Source organism: Choloepus didactylus, chromosome 7 (genome assembly GCF_015220235.1).
Source record: "Choloepus didactylus isolate mChoDid1 chromosome 7, mChoDid1.pri, whole genome shotgun sequence".
In the NCBI taxonomy this organism is placed as follows: Eukaryota; Metazoa; Chordata; class Mammalia; order Pilosa; family Megalonychidae; genus Choloepus; species Choloepus didactylus.
The window spans coordinates 114,231,732-114,251,125 of record NC_051313.1 but is presented as its reverse complement, the minus strand read 5'-3'; the positions used below and the strand labels follow the sequence as shown (position 1 = coordinate 114,251,125).

General features: G+C 41.1%; 1 protein-coding gene across 3 annotated transcripts in view; it reads left to right on the top strand.

The window, feature by feature from the left end:
* Positions 1 to 18,452, top strand: part of RNF8 (ring finger protein 8) — a 46,384-nt gene extending 27,932 nt beyond the window's left edge. The window contains exons 5-9 of one of the 3 annotated variants that reach the window (XR_005218054.1): positions 540 to 629; positions 2,955 to 3,062; positions 5,265 to 5,469; positions 16,467 to 16,567; positions 17,953 to 18,452. Coding sequence is in view for 1 of the 3 variants with exons in the window: in XM_037844268.1 (XP_037700196.1) it covers positions 540 to 629; positions 2,955 to 3,062; positions 5,265 to 5,469; positions 17,953 to 17,969 (420 nt within the window). In the remaining 2 variants the exon portion in view is untranslated. Of the gene's footprint in view, positions 1 to 539; positions 662 to 2,954; positions 3,063 to 5,264; positions 5,470 to 16,466; positions 16,568 to 17,952 lie in introns of those variants that run through there. The other 2 variants (XM_037844268.1, XR_005218055.1) reach the window with 2 other exon arrangements.
* The last annotated feature ends 942 nt before the right edge of the window (positions 18,453 to 19,394 follow it).

Here is a 19,394-nt window from a genome sequence, read left to right as displayed (position 1 = left end):
TGTGATTTGTAGGATAAATAGGTTAAAGACCTTTTTTTTTATTTCAATGAAAATGGTTATCTGGGTTCCTTAAATTCCCTTGTCCCCTTATTATTTTTTAACAGCTGTTCTAGAACTAGTGGTTGTTAGCCTCATAGTTATTTTCTAGTTCACTTGAACGTTGGTTCCCAGAACCACCTGGCAGCTTTTTTAAAAATGCACACTCCTGGGCCCCAAACCAAAGCTACAGAATCATACTCTGTGAAAGGCGGTAAGTTCTTCATTTGACTCTCATGGCCACCTAGGTTGAGAACAGCTGTTCCAGAGGGACTAATGGATTTGATGGCCTCCCTATCTAGCTGCCCCTTTTCCTGGGGAAAAAAAAAAAAGTAACAAGGAGGTGGGATATCCTGACAGAGCAGAGGCATTATTTTGAAATTGCCAATTCATTAATCCCTTGAACCAAAGCTACTGGCTAGAGGGAGGGAGCAAGCATGTGTGCAGCTAAACAGAAGGGAATAGTGTAGATCATCCTGAGCATGTATCTACTGTTTCTGCAGCATCAGTCTCTAATGGAAGAGCTAAATCGCAGCAAGAAGGACTTTGAAGCAATCATTCAAGCCAAGAACAAAGAATTGGAGCAGACCAAGGTACTGGAAAGAAGATGGAGGTTTAGAATTTGGTTAGTACATGCAACTCAGCATTTTTAACAGTGCAAGGGTTGCTGTAGTGAATGAAGAGAGCGATTATGGCTGCTCCCTGCCTCAGGGGAAATAATTTGTAAAATATTCAGGCCTATTGAAGGTTCTGCCTGTAGGACATTTATTTTCTTCCCTTCTTTGCAAGCAAAATGTTGGGAATAAGGCACTCATCATCCTGTGGTCTAGTCCTTTGTCTCTGGAGGATGCTCCTTCAGGGTCTCCAGTGCAAAATAAAAAATAGCTCCTCCCGAAGTGTTTATGTAATTCCTTCCCACAGCAAATCAGTGGTTATAAATGCAAATGCCCATTGAGGCCAGACTGGTAATAGAAGTGAATGAGCTGGCCTGGGTGTGAGAACTGTGAGGACTCTGGCATGTTGGAATGGGTTACTCTGCTGCATCTACATGTTGCCATCCAGAAATATAGGCCCTGTGTTGTCAAGTATTACTATTTTTCCATAGAAGATGAAAATCCAAGTGTTTAGTTTTCAAATATTGGCAACAAGTCGCTTTTTGTTTTGTTTTTCAATATCATGAGGGCCAAACTAAAAAACTCTACAGGCTGGATCCAGTTCACAGACCGCTAGTTGGCAGTACCTGAGTCTGACTGCATTCCTCATTCCTACCTCACTTTACCTACAGACCTAGAGCTGAGTACAGAAAAGAAGAGACTTTTGTTTCCAGTTAGTTCACTATCCTTATCTTATGTTTAAATCACATAGTACCTTCCCCCACCAGCCTCCAAGTAACCAAAACATCTTTTGAAACCCAGTGATTCATAAGTTTTCAGGGAGCTTGACCCTAGTTAGAAATGGGTCCAGACCCTAACAATCTAACAGTATTTGCTTTGATTAGAAGGGAAAATAAAGGATGAAAAATGAATCACCCACTCACATGTACCCTAACTGACTATGGGAATAAGTTACTAACTTAAATATCTGCTTCAAGAGAACACACGTAGGATTCCCTCTTTTTATTTTTATTTATTTATTTATTTATTTTTAATCATCATTTTATTGAGATATATTCACATACCACGCAGTCATACAAAACAAATCGTACTTTCGATTGTTTACAGTACCATTACATAGTGGTACATTCATCACCCAAATCAATCCCTGACACCTTCATTAGCACACACACAAAAATAACAAGAATAATAATTAGAGTGAAAAAGAGCAATTGAAGTAAAAAAGAACACTGGGTACCTTTGTCTGTTTGTTTCCTTCCCCTATTTTTCTACTCCTCCATCCATAAACTAGACAAAGTGGAGTGTGGTCCTTATGGCTTTCCCAATCCCATTGTCACCCCTCATAAGCTACATTTTTATACAACTGTCTTCGAGATTCATGGGTTCTGGGTTATAGTTTGATAGTTTCAGGTATCCACCACCAGCTACCCCAATTCTTTAGAACCTAAAAAGGGTTGTCTAAAGTGTGCATAAGAGTGCCCACCAGAGTGACCTCTCGGCTCCTTTTGGAATCTCTCTGCCACTGAAGCTTATTTCATTTCCTTTCACATCCCCCTTTTGGTCAAGAAGATGTTCTCCATCCCACGATGCCAGGTCTACATTCCTCCCAGGGGGATTCCCCCTTTTTAAAAAGTAATACGTCCACAAGCAGTCTGACATCCAGGGGCAAGCATAGGGAAATTGCACTGCAGACCTCTGCAGGAGTGGGAGTGGCAAGCGTCATAGAGCTTGGAGCCTGAAGGTACTTCAAAAGGCCATCTCTCCAGCTTCCTGCCCCCAGGGAATAAAGATTTTCCTATTTATAGAAGCAGCTACAAAGAACACTAGGGACCTTAAAACCAATTCAAGCTTCCTGTCTCGATGGCCTGTTCTTCAAATCTTCTTTCTTATTCATTGAGCTCTCAGTTGCTTGGGATGATTTTTATATCACCTCTGAACTGTAACTTGCTATAGGGTACTTAATGCCTGATTCTGGTCTTGGGTGATTGGCGGGTTTAGTATACCAACTCCAGTTTTTCTCATTTAGTTAATTTTGGGAAAGGAGACTGAAACTACAATGCAAATACTGAAAAAAGAGGAGAGGAGAGAAGAAAGAAAGGAAATCAGTGCTCTGTATTAGAAAGCAGTTCTGAGAAACAGTAACCCTTAGGGAAACCGTGTTTATTCTCATCTTGCTGTGCCAGAATGAATATTTAATTTAGACTCCTTCTGAATCTTATTCTAGACAATTAATCCTGCTCCCTATCCTGTTTTGCATTCTTGTTGGTTCTCCTGAATGACAGGCAGGATTGTGTGTCTTTGCAGGAAGAAAAGGAAAAGGTGCAAGCACAGAAGGAAGAAGTTCTTAGCCATGTGAATGATGTGCTAGAGAATGAGCTCCAATGTATTATTTGCTCAGAATACTTCATTGAGGTAACTATGAACAGTGGCTCATTCCTTCTAACTCTCCCAATCCTGAATGGAGCCTGCACTATACACGTTTCTGTTCTAAAAAAACGTTATGAGATTTTTCTTCCTGGAGCTTATTGTAGCTATTTGATTTCAAAGTGACCTCTACAGGATGGCCGCTTCTCATTTGTTTTTGTAGTCTTTCCCTTTCCTTTTTCTTATTTCATTTGTTCTTGAACATATATTTGGAATAATTAACATTTTTAGCTGCAATAAAACCTTTGTCTTTGTTGTTGAGGGGAAAACAGGACCACATGGCATTAGAATTGTGAAGTATCAGAAAAAAGTTGCTCAATAAAGCTTCTTTTTCACTATGAATGGGCATGGTGCTGAGAATAGACATTTAGTGTGGCCTTTTAAAAGGGTGCTAAATGTCGTTATACATGATCACTTTTTGAACATATGTGAGTGACTCAGACTCCTTGTGAAAACAAAACATCTCTCTTCTAAGTTACCATTTGTTATCTTGTCTTGTTTTGCACAGCTCTCTTAAAAAATTTTTTTTTTCTTATTAGAGGAGTTGTGGATTTACAGAAAAATCATGCATAAAATACAGTTTCCATATACTATCCTATCATTAACACCTGCATTAGTGTGGCACATTTGTTACAATTCATGAAAGAACATTTTTATAATTGTACTATTAACTATAGACCATGGCTTAACTTAGAGTTCACTGTGTTGTGCAATTCTATGGATTTTTCTTTTAATTTTTATTTTTGTAACGTATATACAACATAAAAGTTCCCCCTTTTAACCACATTCAAATATATAATTCTGTGCTGTTAATTACATTCATGATGTTTGCATTGGCTCTGGTTTATATTCCACAAAATTCTACCATTTATGAAACTTGGATTGTTAAATGACAATGCTTTCAGACTCCTTTTCAAAAAAGAGAAATGCATATACACTCTGCTTCCTTTTCTTAGGTGGTCTTTAGGGAGGTTGAGGCTAATAGCCTCCTGAAAAATTTCTCTTGGATAAACCTGTTTCTTTTGCTCTGGATCCATTTTGACTTCAGGTCATAATTTTTCTTATAGTTTCTAGTTTTTTCATCTCTACTTTAGAGAAACTCAGTGTTGTTTTGACATGGCCTATAGACTCTAGTAGAGGAAGATAAGGTTAGCAGGTTGGGGTGGGTGATGAGTTAGTCAAACTGGAACATCTGCACAGGCACATAAAGAGACAAATAGTTTGGCCTGTGTTTTGTTTAAAGCATACTGCCCGACTCTACTAGTCACCTCTTAAAGTCAGTGTTGGAAAGATGTTTCATTTTAATGAGACAGGCTTTTAGTCCTGTTTATGAGGGCGTATTTCTCATAATAAGCATGTCTCCTAGTTCTCTAGCTTTTTCAGCTCAGTTTGGCATTTGAAAAATATATGATTTCTGTATTATTTTCCATGACTACCCTAAAAGCAGGAAGGAGGACTTTTGAGCCTCAGAAAAAGTTGCATCATAGGAGGTGTACATAAACAAGAGTAATAAAGAGAATGGTTTGTATTCTTGGGAGTGAAAAGGGCTCTGGCAAAAATCCGACCAGAAAGATAACAGAGAGGAGCCCCTTGAATAGGCATATTTATTCATGGGTTCAGGCACTGTCAGTGAACCCATTACATTTTTTAGTTTCTTTTTCACCCAGCATTTTTAGTTGCCTTTTACATTTATTTTACTTTTTGTTTCTTTAGAGTAGAGATGATGCCTCTTACCATTCTGTGTACTGAGTATTCAGTATGTGCCCCCCTTAATATATAAAATTGAGGTTCTAACTCATCATTAGCAGGACATAAACTTGTTTTTCATAAGAGATATACTGTTGTATTTATATATAATATTCTCATGCTTACTTGTCCTCCTTTGTGTCCGATGGCATTTGTTTGTATAGTGTAATCTGAGTTGGCGGAACAAAAGAAAAATCAGCCTACCTGGCATCTGAGTCCATAACCTTAACTTTGAGAAAGGAAAAAATGAACGGTCTAACATGAAGTTTAAATTTCCCAACTTCAAAAATGATGCTAATGCCTTTTGTAAGTTCTGTAGGTGGGATTGTGGTTTACTTTCTAGTTGGCCTTGGGAATTAGTTCCTCTTCTAGCTCTGAGATCACAACTGCCCCTGGAAGATAAGTGTGATAGTTCTGACTTGTGTATTCACATTCTTATTGTAGGCTGTCACCTTGAACTGTGCCCACAGTTTCTGCTCTTACTGTATCAAGGAATGGATGAAGCGGAAGATAGAATGCCCCATTTGTCGGAAGGACATCAAGTCCAAAACCCACTCCCTGGTTCTGGATAATTGCATTAATAAGATGGTAGATAATCTGAGCTCAGAAGTGAAAGACCGACGAATTGTCCTCATTAGGGAACGAAAAGGTAAGTGCATGCGAGAATCCCTTCTCAGCAGAGGCCTTATTTATTTATAAATTTTGGCAGATGTGTAAAGTATTTTTCAAGGTACTTTTATCTATAATTACTTTGCTTAATTTTCACAATCTTATGAGGTTAGTGGAGAAGGTAGGTAGCGGGTGGTATTGCCATTTATGGAAACTGAGGTCCAGGAAGATGAAGCAAATCCAGTATTATACTGCCAGGTACTTATACTAGTTTCCTAGGGCTTCCAGAACCAAGTACCATAAACTGGGTGGCTTAAAACAATAGAAATTTATTTTCTTATAGTTTTGGAACCTGTGGAAGTCTGAAATCAAGGTGGCAGGGCTGTGTTCCCTCTGAAAGCTATAGGGAAGTTTCTGGTGGTTGCTGGCAGTGCTTGGTGTTTCTTAGCTTATAGCTGTATCACTGCAGTCTCTGTCTCTGTCTTCACATGGCCTTTTCCCCTGCAGTCTGTTTGTGTCCAAATGTCTTTATAAGGCCATCAGACACTGAGTATAGGCCCACCCTAATCCAGTATGACATCATTTTAACTTGACTATATCTACAAAGACCCTGTTTCCAAATATGGTCGCATTCACAGGCACTAGGGATTAGGACTTGAACATATCTTTTGGTGGGGTTGGAGGGGTGGGGGTGGAGCCACAATTCAACCCATAACAGTATCTAGCCTTTCCTAACTTTGTCTCATAAGACACACTTTTTTTTCTTACCTGCTTCCTTAGTGGTCAAAGATGTGGGGCCAGATTCACTCAGTAAGTCATAACTCATCATCCAAATAAAAAGGAATAGGGAAAATGCTGGGTGTGTGAGTGTTGGGTAAATGGAGAGAACTGAATATGGCTGAAATTGGAAGAGTAGTCTTAAGACTACACTACTAAATGGGAATGGAAGGGAGCATTGGGAAGGTAGAATACTGCTCACATGCCCTTCCAAAGATATATGGATTCCTACAAACCTAATTATCTTGCCAAAAAAATCTCCTATACGTTGCCCTCAATTTTCCCAATTGGAAATTAGATAATTTTCATTCTTAAAATGCAAATGTCCATGAATAGAGTAAGAAAGCTAGCTTTCATTCATTGTTATGGTCATTTTTGCCCTTTGAGCAACTGCAGCCTTCACTGAGAGCCTGTAGCTAGCTGGGTATCCATCTAAGCATTACTGTGGTCTAGGTTTTTTAGCTTAGTAGTGAGTGAGGTCACAGTGGGGTCAAATCCAACCAGCCCTACTTAAATCCAAGTAGGATTTACTTTATTCCTTTTAATACATTGTCTAACTCTTTGAAAATGAGAGCATGAAAGTGTTCATATGTGCTATCACTGTATGACACTATAGTACAAGCTAAAAGTCCTTGACCTTGAGTCATTTCGTTTCTAAATCAGGAGTCAGAGTACCACTTTGGACTTAATAGTCCAGTTAGTATGTGTACCAAATTGGGTATATTATGCCCCCCCCCCAAAAGCCATATTGTTTAATGCAATGTTGTGGGGGCAGACTGGTTAGTCTGTTGATCAGGGTGGAAACGTTTGATTAAATTATTTCCATGGAGACATGGACCCTGCCCATTCAGGGTGGGTCGTAATTAGATCACTGGAGTACTTTAAAGAGAGCTCACACAGAGAGCAGAGAGGGAAAAAAATGCCCCAAGAGAAGCTGAGAGAGACATTTTGGAGACGGCTGTTGAAAGCAGATGTTTGAAGATGTTTGGAGATTCTAGCCTAGAGTTTGCCTGGTTGAAACTAAGAGAACACCTCCAGACGCTTAGAAACATCCTGGGAGAAAGCCGTTTTGAAACCGGAACCCAGGAGCAAAGGATCAGCAGATACCAGCCATGTGCCTTCCCAGCTAACAGGTGTTTTGGACGCCATCGGCCTTTCTTCAGCGAAGGTATCCTCTTCTTGATGCCTTAGTTTGGACACTTTTATGGCCACAGAACTGTAAATTTGTAACCTAATAAAACCCCTTTATAAAAGCCAATCTATTTCTGGTATTTTGCATAATGGCAGCATTAGCAAACCAAAACCGTTTGTAGACTCAGAGTGAAGATTGGAGGTCTCTCTGATCAGCAGGATTCAGCCAGAGACTTTACAATTGTGTGTGCTGGAGCAGAGGGCAGGACTCTGTTAGAACTGGGAGTACAATTCTTATATAATTACCTTATAAATATTTTAGTTGTCTTTGGTATAGTGGATGTTTTTTGGCATTTAGTACTCTGGTATAAAGGAGCTCCCAACTTACAAATGGATGCTGTAATCAAAGAAACAAAGAAAGAAAATATTTAATCTCTTCCTTTTACTGGCTTTCTTCCTTCCTTTCTCTTACTTTTTTAAGTTAAAAATTTTCTTTATTAAAGTCGTTCTTGAACAAACTAAGGAAGGTCAAATTGTACCCCAAAGTTTAATTAAAAACAGTTGTCCTTTTTCCCTTATCCCCTTCTCAATTTCCTGAGGCAACCACCTTCAGTTCTTTTCTGTTTCTTTCAGTATTTATCTCTATAGTTCTAACTATATCTTTATTGCTATTTCTTAACTGTTAAATGTTTTAGATATTATCCATTTACTTTCCACTGTGGAAGATCAGTTTAACTATCTTACACCCTTCCCCCATCTTCCCAACATAATTTTATCAAGTTTCTGGTATACTCAAAATGCACTGTTTGCATTATGTTCATGTAAATAGCCATGTAGTACAGTATGTTTGCATTTCCTTTCTTGCACAAACTTTCCCTACTAGAGTAAATCATTTTCTTATTTTGTCATTTGTTTAGTTTTTTATGTACCCATTAAGAACCTTCCAAAAGAACTGTAAATCTCCTCTGAGCCTTTAAACCCACTAGACAATCAGTTTTGTGATTTTCTTGGACACGTCTTTCTCAGAGCCCTTTGTTTTCCTACTCTAATCTGACTAGTTTTTCTCTGGGTTTACAGAACAGCTGTCATCCTCAGAGTTCCCTTCACCATCTTCCTGGAAGTTCCTTTTGTCTCCTCTTGAATTGGATCCCCTGCTTTCTTCTCTTTCTTGATTTGATGGGTTGATGTAGTGGAGTATGTCCACTATTATCTATCCAAGAAGGGGTGCATTGGATGTAAATTTTGAGATCCTGAATGTTGGGAATGTTTTGTGTTCACTCACATTTGCTTGATACTTTAGTTGGGTCTAGAATTTGAGATAAGGAAATTGTTTTTTCTCAAAATTTTCAAAGCACTGCTCTGTCATCTTGCTAATCCCAGTGTTGCTAAGAAGTCTGATGCCATTCTTATCCCATTAGATTCTTTTTTATCCATAGTATCCTGAAATTTCAGGATGATATGCCTTTCTGTATTCTCATTTCATTCATTTTGCTGGACACTCAGTGGGTCCTTTCAATTTGCAGGCTCATGTCCCTCAGTTTTGGGAAATTTCTTTGATCATTTCTCTTTTTGCCACCCCTGTTAGTTGAATTTTGGGCCCCTTGGGCTAATCTCTTAATTTTCTTACCTTTTCTTTTCCCACTTTTCATCCCTTTGTCTGTTTATTCTATTTTCTGTGAGATTTCCTCAGTTTTAATTTCCAGCCTTTTTAAGGAAGTTTATTTCTGTTCATTTTTAATTTTCAAATACTCATTTTTTTTATTCTCCATATGTTTATTTTGTTAACTGGAATCAATATTTATCTTCCAAGGACATTAAGTTTTCTTTAATTTCTCACATTGTCTCTATTTCTTCTGGGTTCCTTTTTGTTAATTTTGATTTATTTCTTTAATATTAAGGTGTTCTTCAAATATCTGGTGATCCTTGGCCATCTGGTTCATATTTAAGAGTAAGAAACTAAATTCTAATTAGAGCTCTGTATATTTGGGCAAGGCTTATCAACTGTGGAGTTTTACTGTAATATAATCTATCAATTTGAACCTGCTGTTTTGTTGAGGGAAATCTCCAACTGAGGGTGTTTTTAGGTCTTTTCTCTGGATTTGGTAGGTTTCCCCAGAGTGAAATCATCCAGTCTCCTACCTTAGGAATGAGAAGACGGAAGGGTGGGATAAGATAGGTTGACAGGGCTTAATAGGAGAAGAGTGGGCTGTGTATGTGTGTGTCTTCCTTCTCACCTTTTGCTGTATGAACTTTTATGTATTTCCCCCTTTTTTAGTAAGACACCTCGCTTTCTTTCCCTAGTCTCTCCCACCTAAGCTGTGCCTGCTGTCCCCAAGTCTAGACTGTCTGGATCAATATCTCCAAACATGAACTTCCAATCTTATGCTGGCATAGCAGAAAGCACAATTTTACCTGTTTGTGTAGGGTGGAGAAGAGGGTCTGCTCTTTAGAAAGACTTTCAACCAATCTGTTTCCAGTCACACCTTGACTCTGCCTTTCAGAAGTTATCCAGTACCCCCAATTTCCCACTCGGCCTCAGCCCACACATGTACATCCTCCTAGGCTTAGGTTTCAGCTTTTTCCAGCCTGCTAAGACATCTGTGGTCTGTTGTGGCCTCCTCTTGTTTGCATTGTTCTTCAGAGATCATGCCTTTTAAACTTTGTATTTACTATTAGTTTAATGGTTTGGAAGGGAGCAGAGATAAATGTGTAGATTCATTATATCCTTTTTAACTGGAAATATTTTTTCTTTCCTTTCTTATAAAAATACTTTGCTTTCAAAACAATACAAAAGTTTATAAAATAAAAAGTATGAGACTTAACTCGCCAGCTCTAATTCTATTCATCCAAAATATCCACTGCTACAATGCTTTTTTTTTAAATAGAATAATCTTTTTCTGTTAGAATAATTTAAGTCTAGGCCAGTCCTGAACAGATATGGATTAAATGTTAAATATTTATAATTAAACATTACATTAAATTTTTTTTTTAAGAGAAAAAGTAGAGTAAAATGTTTTCTTTATTTTGAATGTTATTTGAGGAAAGAACAATTATGGATGAATTAAGGGTAAATATATAGTATATGGAGACTTATCTGGGATTCTAAATAAAAGATTTAAAGACTTTATGCTGGCACTTTGCTTTTTCTTGATAAAGCTGTCGTTTAGCTGTCATGGTCACAGATTTCAGCAACTTTGAGTAGGCCAGAAATCTGGTTCTGGTTTGTGAGCAGCTGTGCTGTGAGCCTGGGCCTCAGTTGGTCAGCTGGAGTGAGGCAGCAAAGCCTGTGGAGAGCCAGGTAGTGCAGGTACTGAGCTTGAAGTGTGCTTGAGCCTGTTATGCCCACAGAAGACATTCTGACCTGTGGGAGGAAGGGGCAGCCTTCAGGAGCTTCTTTGAAACCATAGTATGTTCTACTCTGACGGTTGTGTCCTCTTGGATTTTGTGGTCAGTTTTGAGCCCTCACAGATTTTTTTCCCTCCAGTAGTCACTTGATTCTGGCAAAATCTCATTGCTTTTCCTGCCTTCCTCCCATCACTCTGTGAGCATTTATATGAACATACACTAGGCATCGGGATAAAGAGGTAAATAAGACATTGTCTCAGTCCTCGAGATACTCACAGTCTAGTGGAGGAGATAGAAAGGCATGTAGATAGTACAATGAATTCCACAACAGGGTGCAATGAAACTGCAGAGAAGGGGACACTTAATTTGTACAGGGCAGGTGGAGGTATGGGGGATAGCTTCATAGAGGAAGTAACATTTGAACTGACAGTTAAACTATCCCCTAGGGGATAGCTTTCCAAGCAGAGGCGTGAGAAGCAGTGACCTGTTCCTAGCTACTCATCCCTTGTGGCCCACACAGACAGAATGTACGTGCGATGCCAGAGCAGCATGAGGACAGTGTCTTTTGAGGATTCATGAATGTCTTCTTTTTTCTTCCCTCTTGTCTTTCTGAGAGTAGCAGCAACTTGGGAACCCAGATTTGATCCAAGGTCAGGTTTTGGCCTGTGAACAGAAGTGTATTGTTTCTGTGTGGGGCTAGGGACATCCATGTGCTTTCTTCACCCAGCCCATTTACTGGTTTCCTTTTAGCCAGTCCAGGCACAGTGAATGTTTTCATGAAGCACTGGAAAGGGAAAGAAGAAACCTTATCCTAGGTTCACCTCTGACTCCTCTTACACAAAATTAATTCTGCAGAGTAAATGATATCAAAGCTCCCCTTTTCTCTCCAAAAGCTAAAGAGGGTGCCTCTCTACCTTTTTGGTAATACTAGGGGGTTGTACATTAAACTGAATTGGCTTCCCTGTTGAATGCATTGGCTGAGAGCACTTCTGGCACCATTCTCAGTGTATGCGGTTATCAACAGCAAGTGTAGCTTTGAGGTTTTCTCTAGAGACAGACAGAAGGTTCTGAGGCTTAATTTAGGGAAAGATGTGCCAGAGCCATCAACAGCTTCAGTGGGCTGCAATGTAGGGTTTAGAGAAAATTCTCAGTTCAAATACCAACCTTCCTTGCATATTCCAGGGTCTTTGGAAAGCTGGTTTAATCCTCAGTGCATGGGGATTTTTAAAAGGACAAAACTTAGGATCTGGAATGTAGGATTGGCAAGCCTGTGGTTGTCAGAGGTCTGTAACTGTGTCAGGGCCATTTTCCTCCTGGAAAAGGGTTGCTGTTATCACGAGTCTTGTTTCAGAGAGGGAGACCTGCCTCTGGCAGCATGAAGCTGCCCACCCAGACATGCCTGTGCTCTAATTTCACCAAGAACAGCCTCCCTCCTAAGCCTCCCTGGCTGGTTGTTGACTTGAAGTTCTGTGTCCCAGTGGGAGGAACAATGCCTCATGACTCATAAGTTGTCAATGTTTTATAACCTCTGTGAGGGTCAGATTACACAGAGGAAAGGAGAAGGATGAGAATGTGAGGATGCTGGCTCCTGTGCTGGGGGGCAGGATGCCCTGGAGCTGGGACAGATAACGGACATTCAGTAAGTGTTTGCCGCATGAGTGATTGTGGCTCTCTGGAATAGTGATGTGAGATTTTTCTGAAGGGAAGAGATTTTTTGACATCTCCTATGGAGTCTCTCTCTCTAGAGCTGCTGAGGAGAGGAAGCAGAGTCTTCTGTCAGCTGTTCCCTCTCCCTTGTTTGTTCTCTTCTCATTAGATGTTGGTCGGTTGACAAGAGTGTGAACACTAATTTTCTGCTTTCCCTAGCCATTTCTTTGCATTGTGCTCCATAAAGAAGAAAGTAAAAGTTCTAGAAATAAAGTCTCAGTCCCTTAGAACTGTGATTTTTTTTCAAACCAGGTGCTCTTTCAAACTATATTCTCCACTTCCTTTTCTATTAAAGTATTCAACCAAGGGTACAAGTGAGAGTGTGCCATGGCCTTTTGAGGTGTGCTAAGGTGGGGAGAAAGGTTTGTGAACCACAGCTTTTGTTAATCTGCATAATAGAAGTCCCTCCAGAGTTTGGGGTTCTCTAGGAAGATTGACCCCAGAGCACGTGGCCTGTGGCTTTTGCCAGCCTCCTGTGGGCTAGGACGGTGGTCTAGACACAGGGTAGAGAAACTGGCAGAGCCCAGCCTGAAGAGAGCATCCGCCTGCCCATCTGGGCTCTTCCTGATCCCACCCATCCTCCCTTGCTGGAAGACAGAGCCTTGTTAAAGGAGTATCTGGGTTGTGGTGCCAGTAACAGTGTCCAGTGAGTGGAACTCGTCCAGAGAGAATACCTGAGGTACTTTTATTCTACCCGGTCTGCCTAGAGAATCTAGGGGGTCATGTGCTTGATGTCAGTACCTTCCTGCCTGCCCTGTATAGGAAGGACAGTGTTTGTCAAGGGAAAATGACTCAGCAAGGTCAAGAAGTGGGGAGGGGTGTCCACATTGCAGGCACTCAAATAGTATATATAACACTGTACTCTTTAAAATTTTTTATTTTTAAAAATTCATCCTTTGCAAAATTGTCATGGTACAGAAAATTAGTGGACTTGTTACTAGAAGCTTTTTTCTTATTTTTCCATCACTACCCCCCATTTTTGGGGCCCTTCCCTTCTCTCTTTTTTCTTCAAGAATCAAGGCTACTGGGTTGCAGTTTGACAGTTTCAGGTATTTCCTTCTAGCTATTCCAATACACTAAAAACCTAAAAATGGATATCTATATAGTGCATAAGAATGCCCTCCAGTGTGACCTCTTGACTCTACCTGAAATCTCTCAGCCACTGAAACTTTATTTTGTTTCATTTTGCTTCCCCTTTTTGGTCAAGAAGATTTTCTCAATCCCATGATGCTGGGTCCAGGCTCATCCCCGCTTCCCTTCTCTTTTATATCCTATTGCCCTTCCTTTCCTTGTCATCAAGGTTTTTCCTATTTAATTTCTCTCCCCTATCACCATTATTGGCTTCTCAAAATAGACAATTTGAAATGACAAGAGCAGAATAGGAACTTTTCACCCATTGCAATCTTAGTAGAGGTCAGCTAGGGGATGAAAAAGCTACCACCTCACCACAGGCACCCAGGAAAGCTTTCCCAGCTTAGAGGACTGACCTTCCTAGGTGGTGATTAATGATCCTTCAGTGTATTCTATCACCTAGACTTCTGGATCTGGGGGAAACTTGCCATGCCAGGAAGAGATCAAGGCTGACCTTGACTACCTGCGTACTTCATCCTTTGATAGACCCTGAGGAGTCCAGTGCAGGAGAGTCAGGGACTCTGATGAAGGTGAGGACCACTGCTTGCTGGCCAAGGTGGGATCCTGTTGCTGCTAGACGCTGACAGGGGAGTGCCCATCAGCCAACTGGCCCAGTATGCCCACCAGGCTGGCAAAGAAGGACCTGGAGGTGGAACCTGAGCACAAGGGCTAGAGCTAAAGAAGCAGCAGATATGAGCAGGTCTGGCAGTCTCTGGGGTTCCAGGCAGACCGTTTGTTGCTGTTTTCCACAGCAGAAGTTTCTCCTGCCCTTGATATAACAAAATTATTTTGGCCCTCTAAAAAAATGGATCCTCCACCCCACCCCACCCCCAAAGTATGACTTTATGTTTTGATTTTTACACATACTTCCAGGAACTTTTTATTGTAGATTTCCTGTGCAAATATACAGTGGTCATTAACCAAGCAACATTTCCTTGAGACTTTCTTAGTTCCTGGGCTTAATCCTAGATGAATTCAGAGTATTTTCAGAGCAAGTTCAAATAAGTTAGTATTCTAGATTTCCATGAACTAATCATAGAGAGTGGCTCTGGTCACTGATTATGCCTCTTCCACCCCCCACCCCTAGCCCGCAGTACCACAGAATTAGGTACATGACCTACTGAGGCTTCTCCACATCAGCTGGATGTATATCCTGTCCAACTGCCTACTGCTGTGGTTCTGAAGCTATCACTCCAATTCCTGGCTAGGACTTTGCTTGTGTTGCTTTCTGCTTTTCTATTGTGGAGAGTTTGGACCTCTTTTTCCCTTGTCCCATTAAGCCTGAACCAGAACCAACCCCAAAGAATCATCTCTTTCTTCCTTGATTCCCTTCTTCTGGGCCCTTCCTTCTTCTGAGCACCTTCTAAGTGTCAAGTGTTGGGGAGTAAAAGTGAGCAGGCCATGTCTAGCTCCTGCCCTCCTGGAGCTTTCAGTCTAGACATGAAGCCTAGATACTTAATAGCTAATTTTGGTAAAGTGTTAGAATCAGGGAAATAAAGGATGCTGGGTATAGGGGTCAGGGGAAGGCTTCCCTGAGGAACTGATGGGGATGGGAGTGTGTACATTAAGAAAAGGGACCAGAAGCAAGAAAGTAAAGGGATTTTGAGTAACTGAAGAAGTGCAGCCTGGCTGGATTGTGGAGTGTCAGGGAGAATGTCCAGTAGAGAGGCTGGAAAAGGAGGCAGAACTGAGTCATGAAAGCTTTATAGGTTATGTTGAAGAAGTTAGCCTCAGGGCAGTGGGGAAAGTATCAGATTTTAAATGGAGATCTGGGTGTTTGTGTTTGTTTGTATTTTTCTGGACAGGTTAATCTGGTTGCAGTGAAAAGAATAAATTTAGTAGGGCACAAGAGTTTAGATGCAGCAAGCCAAGCCAGGATGATGGTGGCTGGGCTAGAGAAGCAGCAGTGGGATTGGAGAGAGTGGATGGATTCGAGAGGCCGTTAAGGGTTAGAACGATAGGTTTGTGGGACTGCTTTGCTATGAGGGCTGAGAGGGAGCTCAGAGTCATGGATCACTCTCAGATTTCTGTCAGGGGCACCGGGGTAGATGATGGTGTCATTTCCCAAAACTAACGAGCAGTTTGGGGAGAGATAAGTTTTGTTCTTGACTGAAAAGTAAGTTTAAGGCCTCTGAGGGCATTAATGGAACTATTCAGTAGGTGTTTAAATATGTAGATCTGGAGCCTGGGAGATAGGACTGAGTGAAGATACTAGATTTGGAATCATCAGCCATGGTAATGAAAGAACCACTTTGTGCCCTCTCTGGGGTGGCAAGAGTGGAAGGTAAAGTCCCTAACCCTGAAAACATCAACATTTAGGGGGTGGGTAGTGGAAGAAAAGTATAGAGACCAGATCCAGCAGGAGTGCCAAAGAGAAAGATAGAAAAAGGGGGCAGTGTGGTGTGGTGGCATAAAAAAATTAGAATGGTGTGCTTTGATCCTTCCTGACCACACCTATGTCTGAGGTCGCACCCCCAAGTTATACTCTAGATAGCTCCCTATTATTTCTTTCAAAGCACTTACCAGATTGAGATTATGCTTGTTGGTGTGCTCTTGCACCTAGATTTATAAATGAAGACAGGGACTTTGTTTCCTTGTGGTATTCTCTAAGTCTGGCACCTGACAGGTCCTCAATGAATAAATGTTTATGGATGTTTATGAAATGAGCAGTCAGTACCGTGAAATGCTGCTGAGAAGATAAACCAGATAAGGACCAAAAACTGCCCCTTCATTTGTAGCGGGAATGTGGGGTTGGTGGGGTCAAAAGCCTGTTTGCAGTGAATCAGGCAGTGTGTGTGAGATGAGGAAGTAGAGAAGAGTAAAAGTGGACGGGTTCTTCCAGAAATTTGGCTATGACCAAGGTAGTGGGGCCCAGCACCAAGGAAAGGCTGTAGTTGGAGGAAGTGGGTTTAAAGGGGGTTTTTGTTTTATTTTGTTTTTTTACAGACATGAGAGATTTAAGCACGTTCATTTGCTGATTGGAAGGAGCCTGAAGAGAAGAAGATTCTGGAAAGCTAAGATAGCAGACAGGGCAAGATTCTTGGAAGGTAGATGAGGGAAGGGAATGCAGAGCTTAGATAGAGGAATTAGTCTTAAAAAGTAGTTAAATTCATCCTCTGTTTTGCAGAAAGAGTATAATGTGGGACCACAGGCAAGGTAATTTGCTTGATGGGAGGCAAGATGATTTCTTTCTTGTGGCTTCTGTATTTTTCTGTGAACTATTAGGTGAGGCATTTAGTTGAAAGGAAGGGACCGCTGCTTGGTTCTCTCTTGGCTCTCCAAGGTTGAAAGCATGCTCAACCCCAAGGCCCACCACCTCAATGACTGCTCAGAAGTGGGAGAAAAATAACTCTTACAGTCCCTGCAGTCCTCCCACCAAAGCATTCCAGACCACTGTCTCAGGGAAGGGGACAATCTCCTGGGTGGCTTTGTTGTGCCTTTGATGTAGGCCAAGATCCAAGATCCCTGGGATTGAGGAAGCAGAAGCTATTGGAAAAAACTACAGGCCATTAAATAACCCCTCTCACCCCATCCCCCTTTAGACAGAGGAAGAACTCTCACGTCTCCCTGCCAACTCCTGTATCCATAATTCATTCCCTCCTTTAGCAGGTATTTATTGAGGGCTAGCTTTGTGCCAAGTACTGTTCTAGGCCCTGGGAATGGACACAGAAGTGAAAATCAAGTAAGATGTGATTAGTGCTGTGGAGAAAAAGAAAGCAGGAAAGGGGGACAGGGAAAGACAGGGAGGGCATTCAGATTTTGATAGGATAGCTGAGGAAAGTGATATTCAAGTAAAGAGCAGAAGCAAGTGGCCATGTTGCCAACTGGGAAAAGAGTATCCGAGGTGAGGGATGGAAGAGGGGAGCATGGTTGGTGTGTTGGAGGAAAGTCAGGGAGGCCATTGTGGCTGGAGTGGAGTGAATGATGGGAGAGGAATAGGAGATGAGGTCAGGAGGCAGAGCTGGGAGGGGGACAGGTTGTACAGGGAGGGCCTTATAGGCATTTTTTTTAATGCAGTTTTATTGAGATATACTCGTATACCATATAATTGATCTGAAGTATACAATCAGTGGCATACAGTATTATCATATAGTTATGCATTCATCACCACAATCAATTTTTGAGCATTTTCTTTATTCCAAAATAAAGAAAAATATATATGTATAAAAATTAAAGAAGAAATAAAAAAGAACACCCAAACCATCCCATACCCCTTCTTTTAGGCCTTTGAAAGGACTTTGACTTTAGCTCTTGCTCTGAGAAATGGGGAGTGGGGGTTGAACAGAGAGTGACAGGATCTGACTGACATTTTCTAGGTTCACTATGGCTGCTCTGTGGAGAAAAGCCTGAGGGGTAGAAAGGATGGCTGCAGGGAGGCCAGGGAAGGGAACTGCAGGGTCACCATTTATTTCTCTTTTCTTTCTCTCCAAAGCAAAGAACCTGTTCTGAAGACCATGCTCCAGGGAACTTGAAGACTGCCAGGCAGTGGGGGCTTGGGACGGGTCTGGATGATTCTCTCTGGATGTGACTCGGGCTGCTCTGGAGGTCGTCTTGAGAAGCCATGTGGGCCAGAGCCTGCACGAGTGAGTCCTCTGTCAGGGGCACCGGTGCCAGCCAGCCCTGCTGCCATTATTGCCTGGACCACCACCGGTACTCAGGGCTCTGGCTGCTTAAGGGTACTTCACAGACTCTGCTTCACCACATGTTGAGTGGGTTATTCTAGTTCTGTTCAGCTTTTTAAATTTATTGTTCATGTTGTTTATTGTTTTGGTACCTCAGAAGCATTGCTGTTGACATTTGTTTTGGACAGACTGGGAGTACCCCTGTGGCTGCCCTGGAAAGCTAAGGCAGCCTCTGTTTTGAGAGGATAGAATACCTCTTCTTTGTGAAAACAAGATGTCATTTCCTGGAAATAAAATGTAAAACCCATCAGTTGCTCAGCTGGGCTTTGGTGCATTTACCTTCCTTCCCTTCTAGCTCCCAGACAGTCTCACAAGTAAACACTGGCAGCCCATCGATTGCAACCCAGAAGGTGTCTGTATCAGATGATAGACTTCAAATGAATGTCATCCTGAGAAGCCAAGCTCAAGATCACAGCCATAACAGATGGGCTCTGTTAACTCCCCCCGCCCAATGTCATGTTTCCTTTTCATGCCGAGGCAGGTTTGTAGGTGGGATGAATTCCCTCCTTCTGCTGGGATTCAGAAGTTAATTCCAAATCTGTTTTACCCAACACCATGAAAATATGGGCTATTGTTTTATGAGAACTTGGTATGCCTTTTTTTTTTTTTTTTTTATCAATTAAAGGTCATCTCTCTTTCACCTGCCTCCCCTTTTTAAACAGAACACCAATTTTGATATTTGGGAGATAGAAGCCTAAGATAACCTTTGGTATCCTTCGTTACCAATGATGAGAATAAGGGAAGTGAAGAGTAGTCATTTGAAACCAGGAGCCCTCCAGTAGGATTGTGAAAATGTACATTATATCGTTCCATGATTTATTTCCAGATGTAGAGGCATTTTTCTCTCCCTGTTTGCTCCCTACCTAGAAAACCAGTGTTTATATTTCTATACTTATACCCCATGTATTTTCATAAAGGATTGGAAACTATTTACTCACCAACTTGTTAGCAATAGTAGGCTTTTTTCTTTGTAGAATATACTGTGAATATTGGGATTTTGGAGTCCCCAATCTTCACTTCCATCTTTCTCACCATGATTACTGATTGAAATACTGGTGGAGTCTAGGAGGAAGCAAGTTAAACATAGAATAAAATACTTTAAAAATATATTTATTATAACCACATCAATTTCCATTTTAATGTAATAGCCTATTTCCCTCTATACATTTGTTTTGTTTATATGATGACTGCA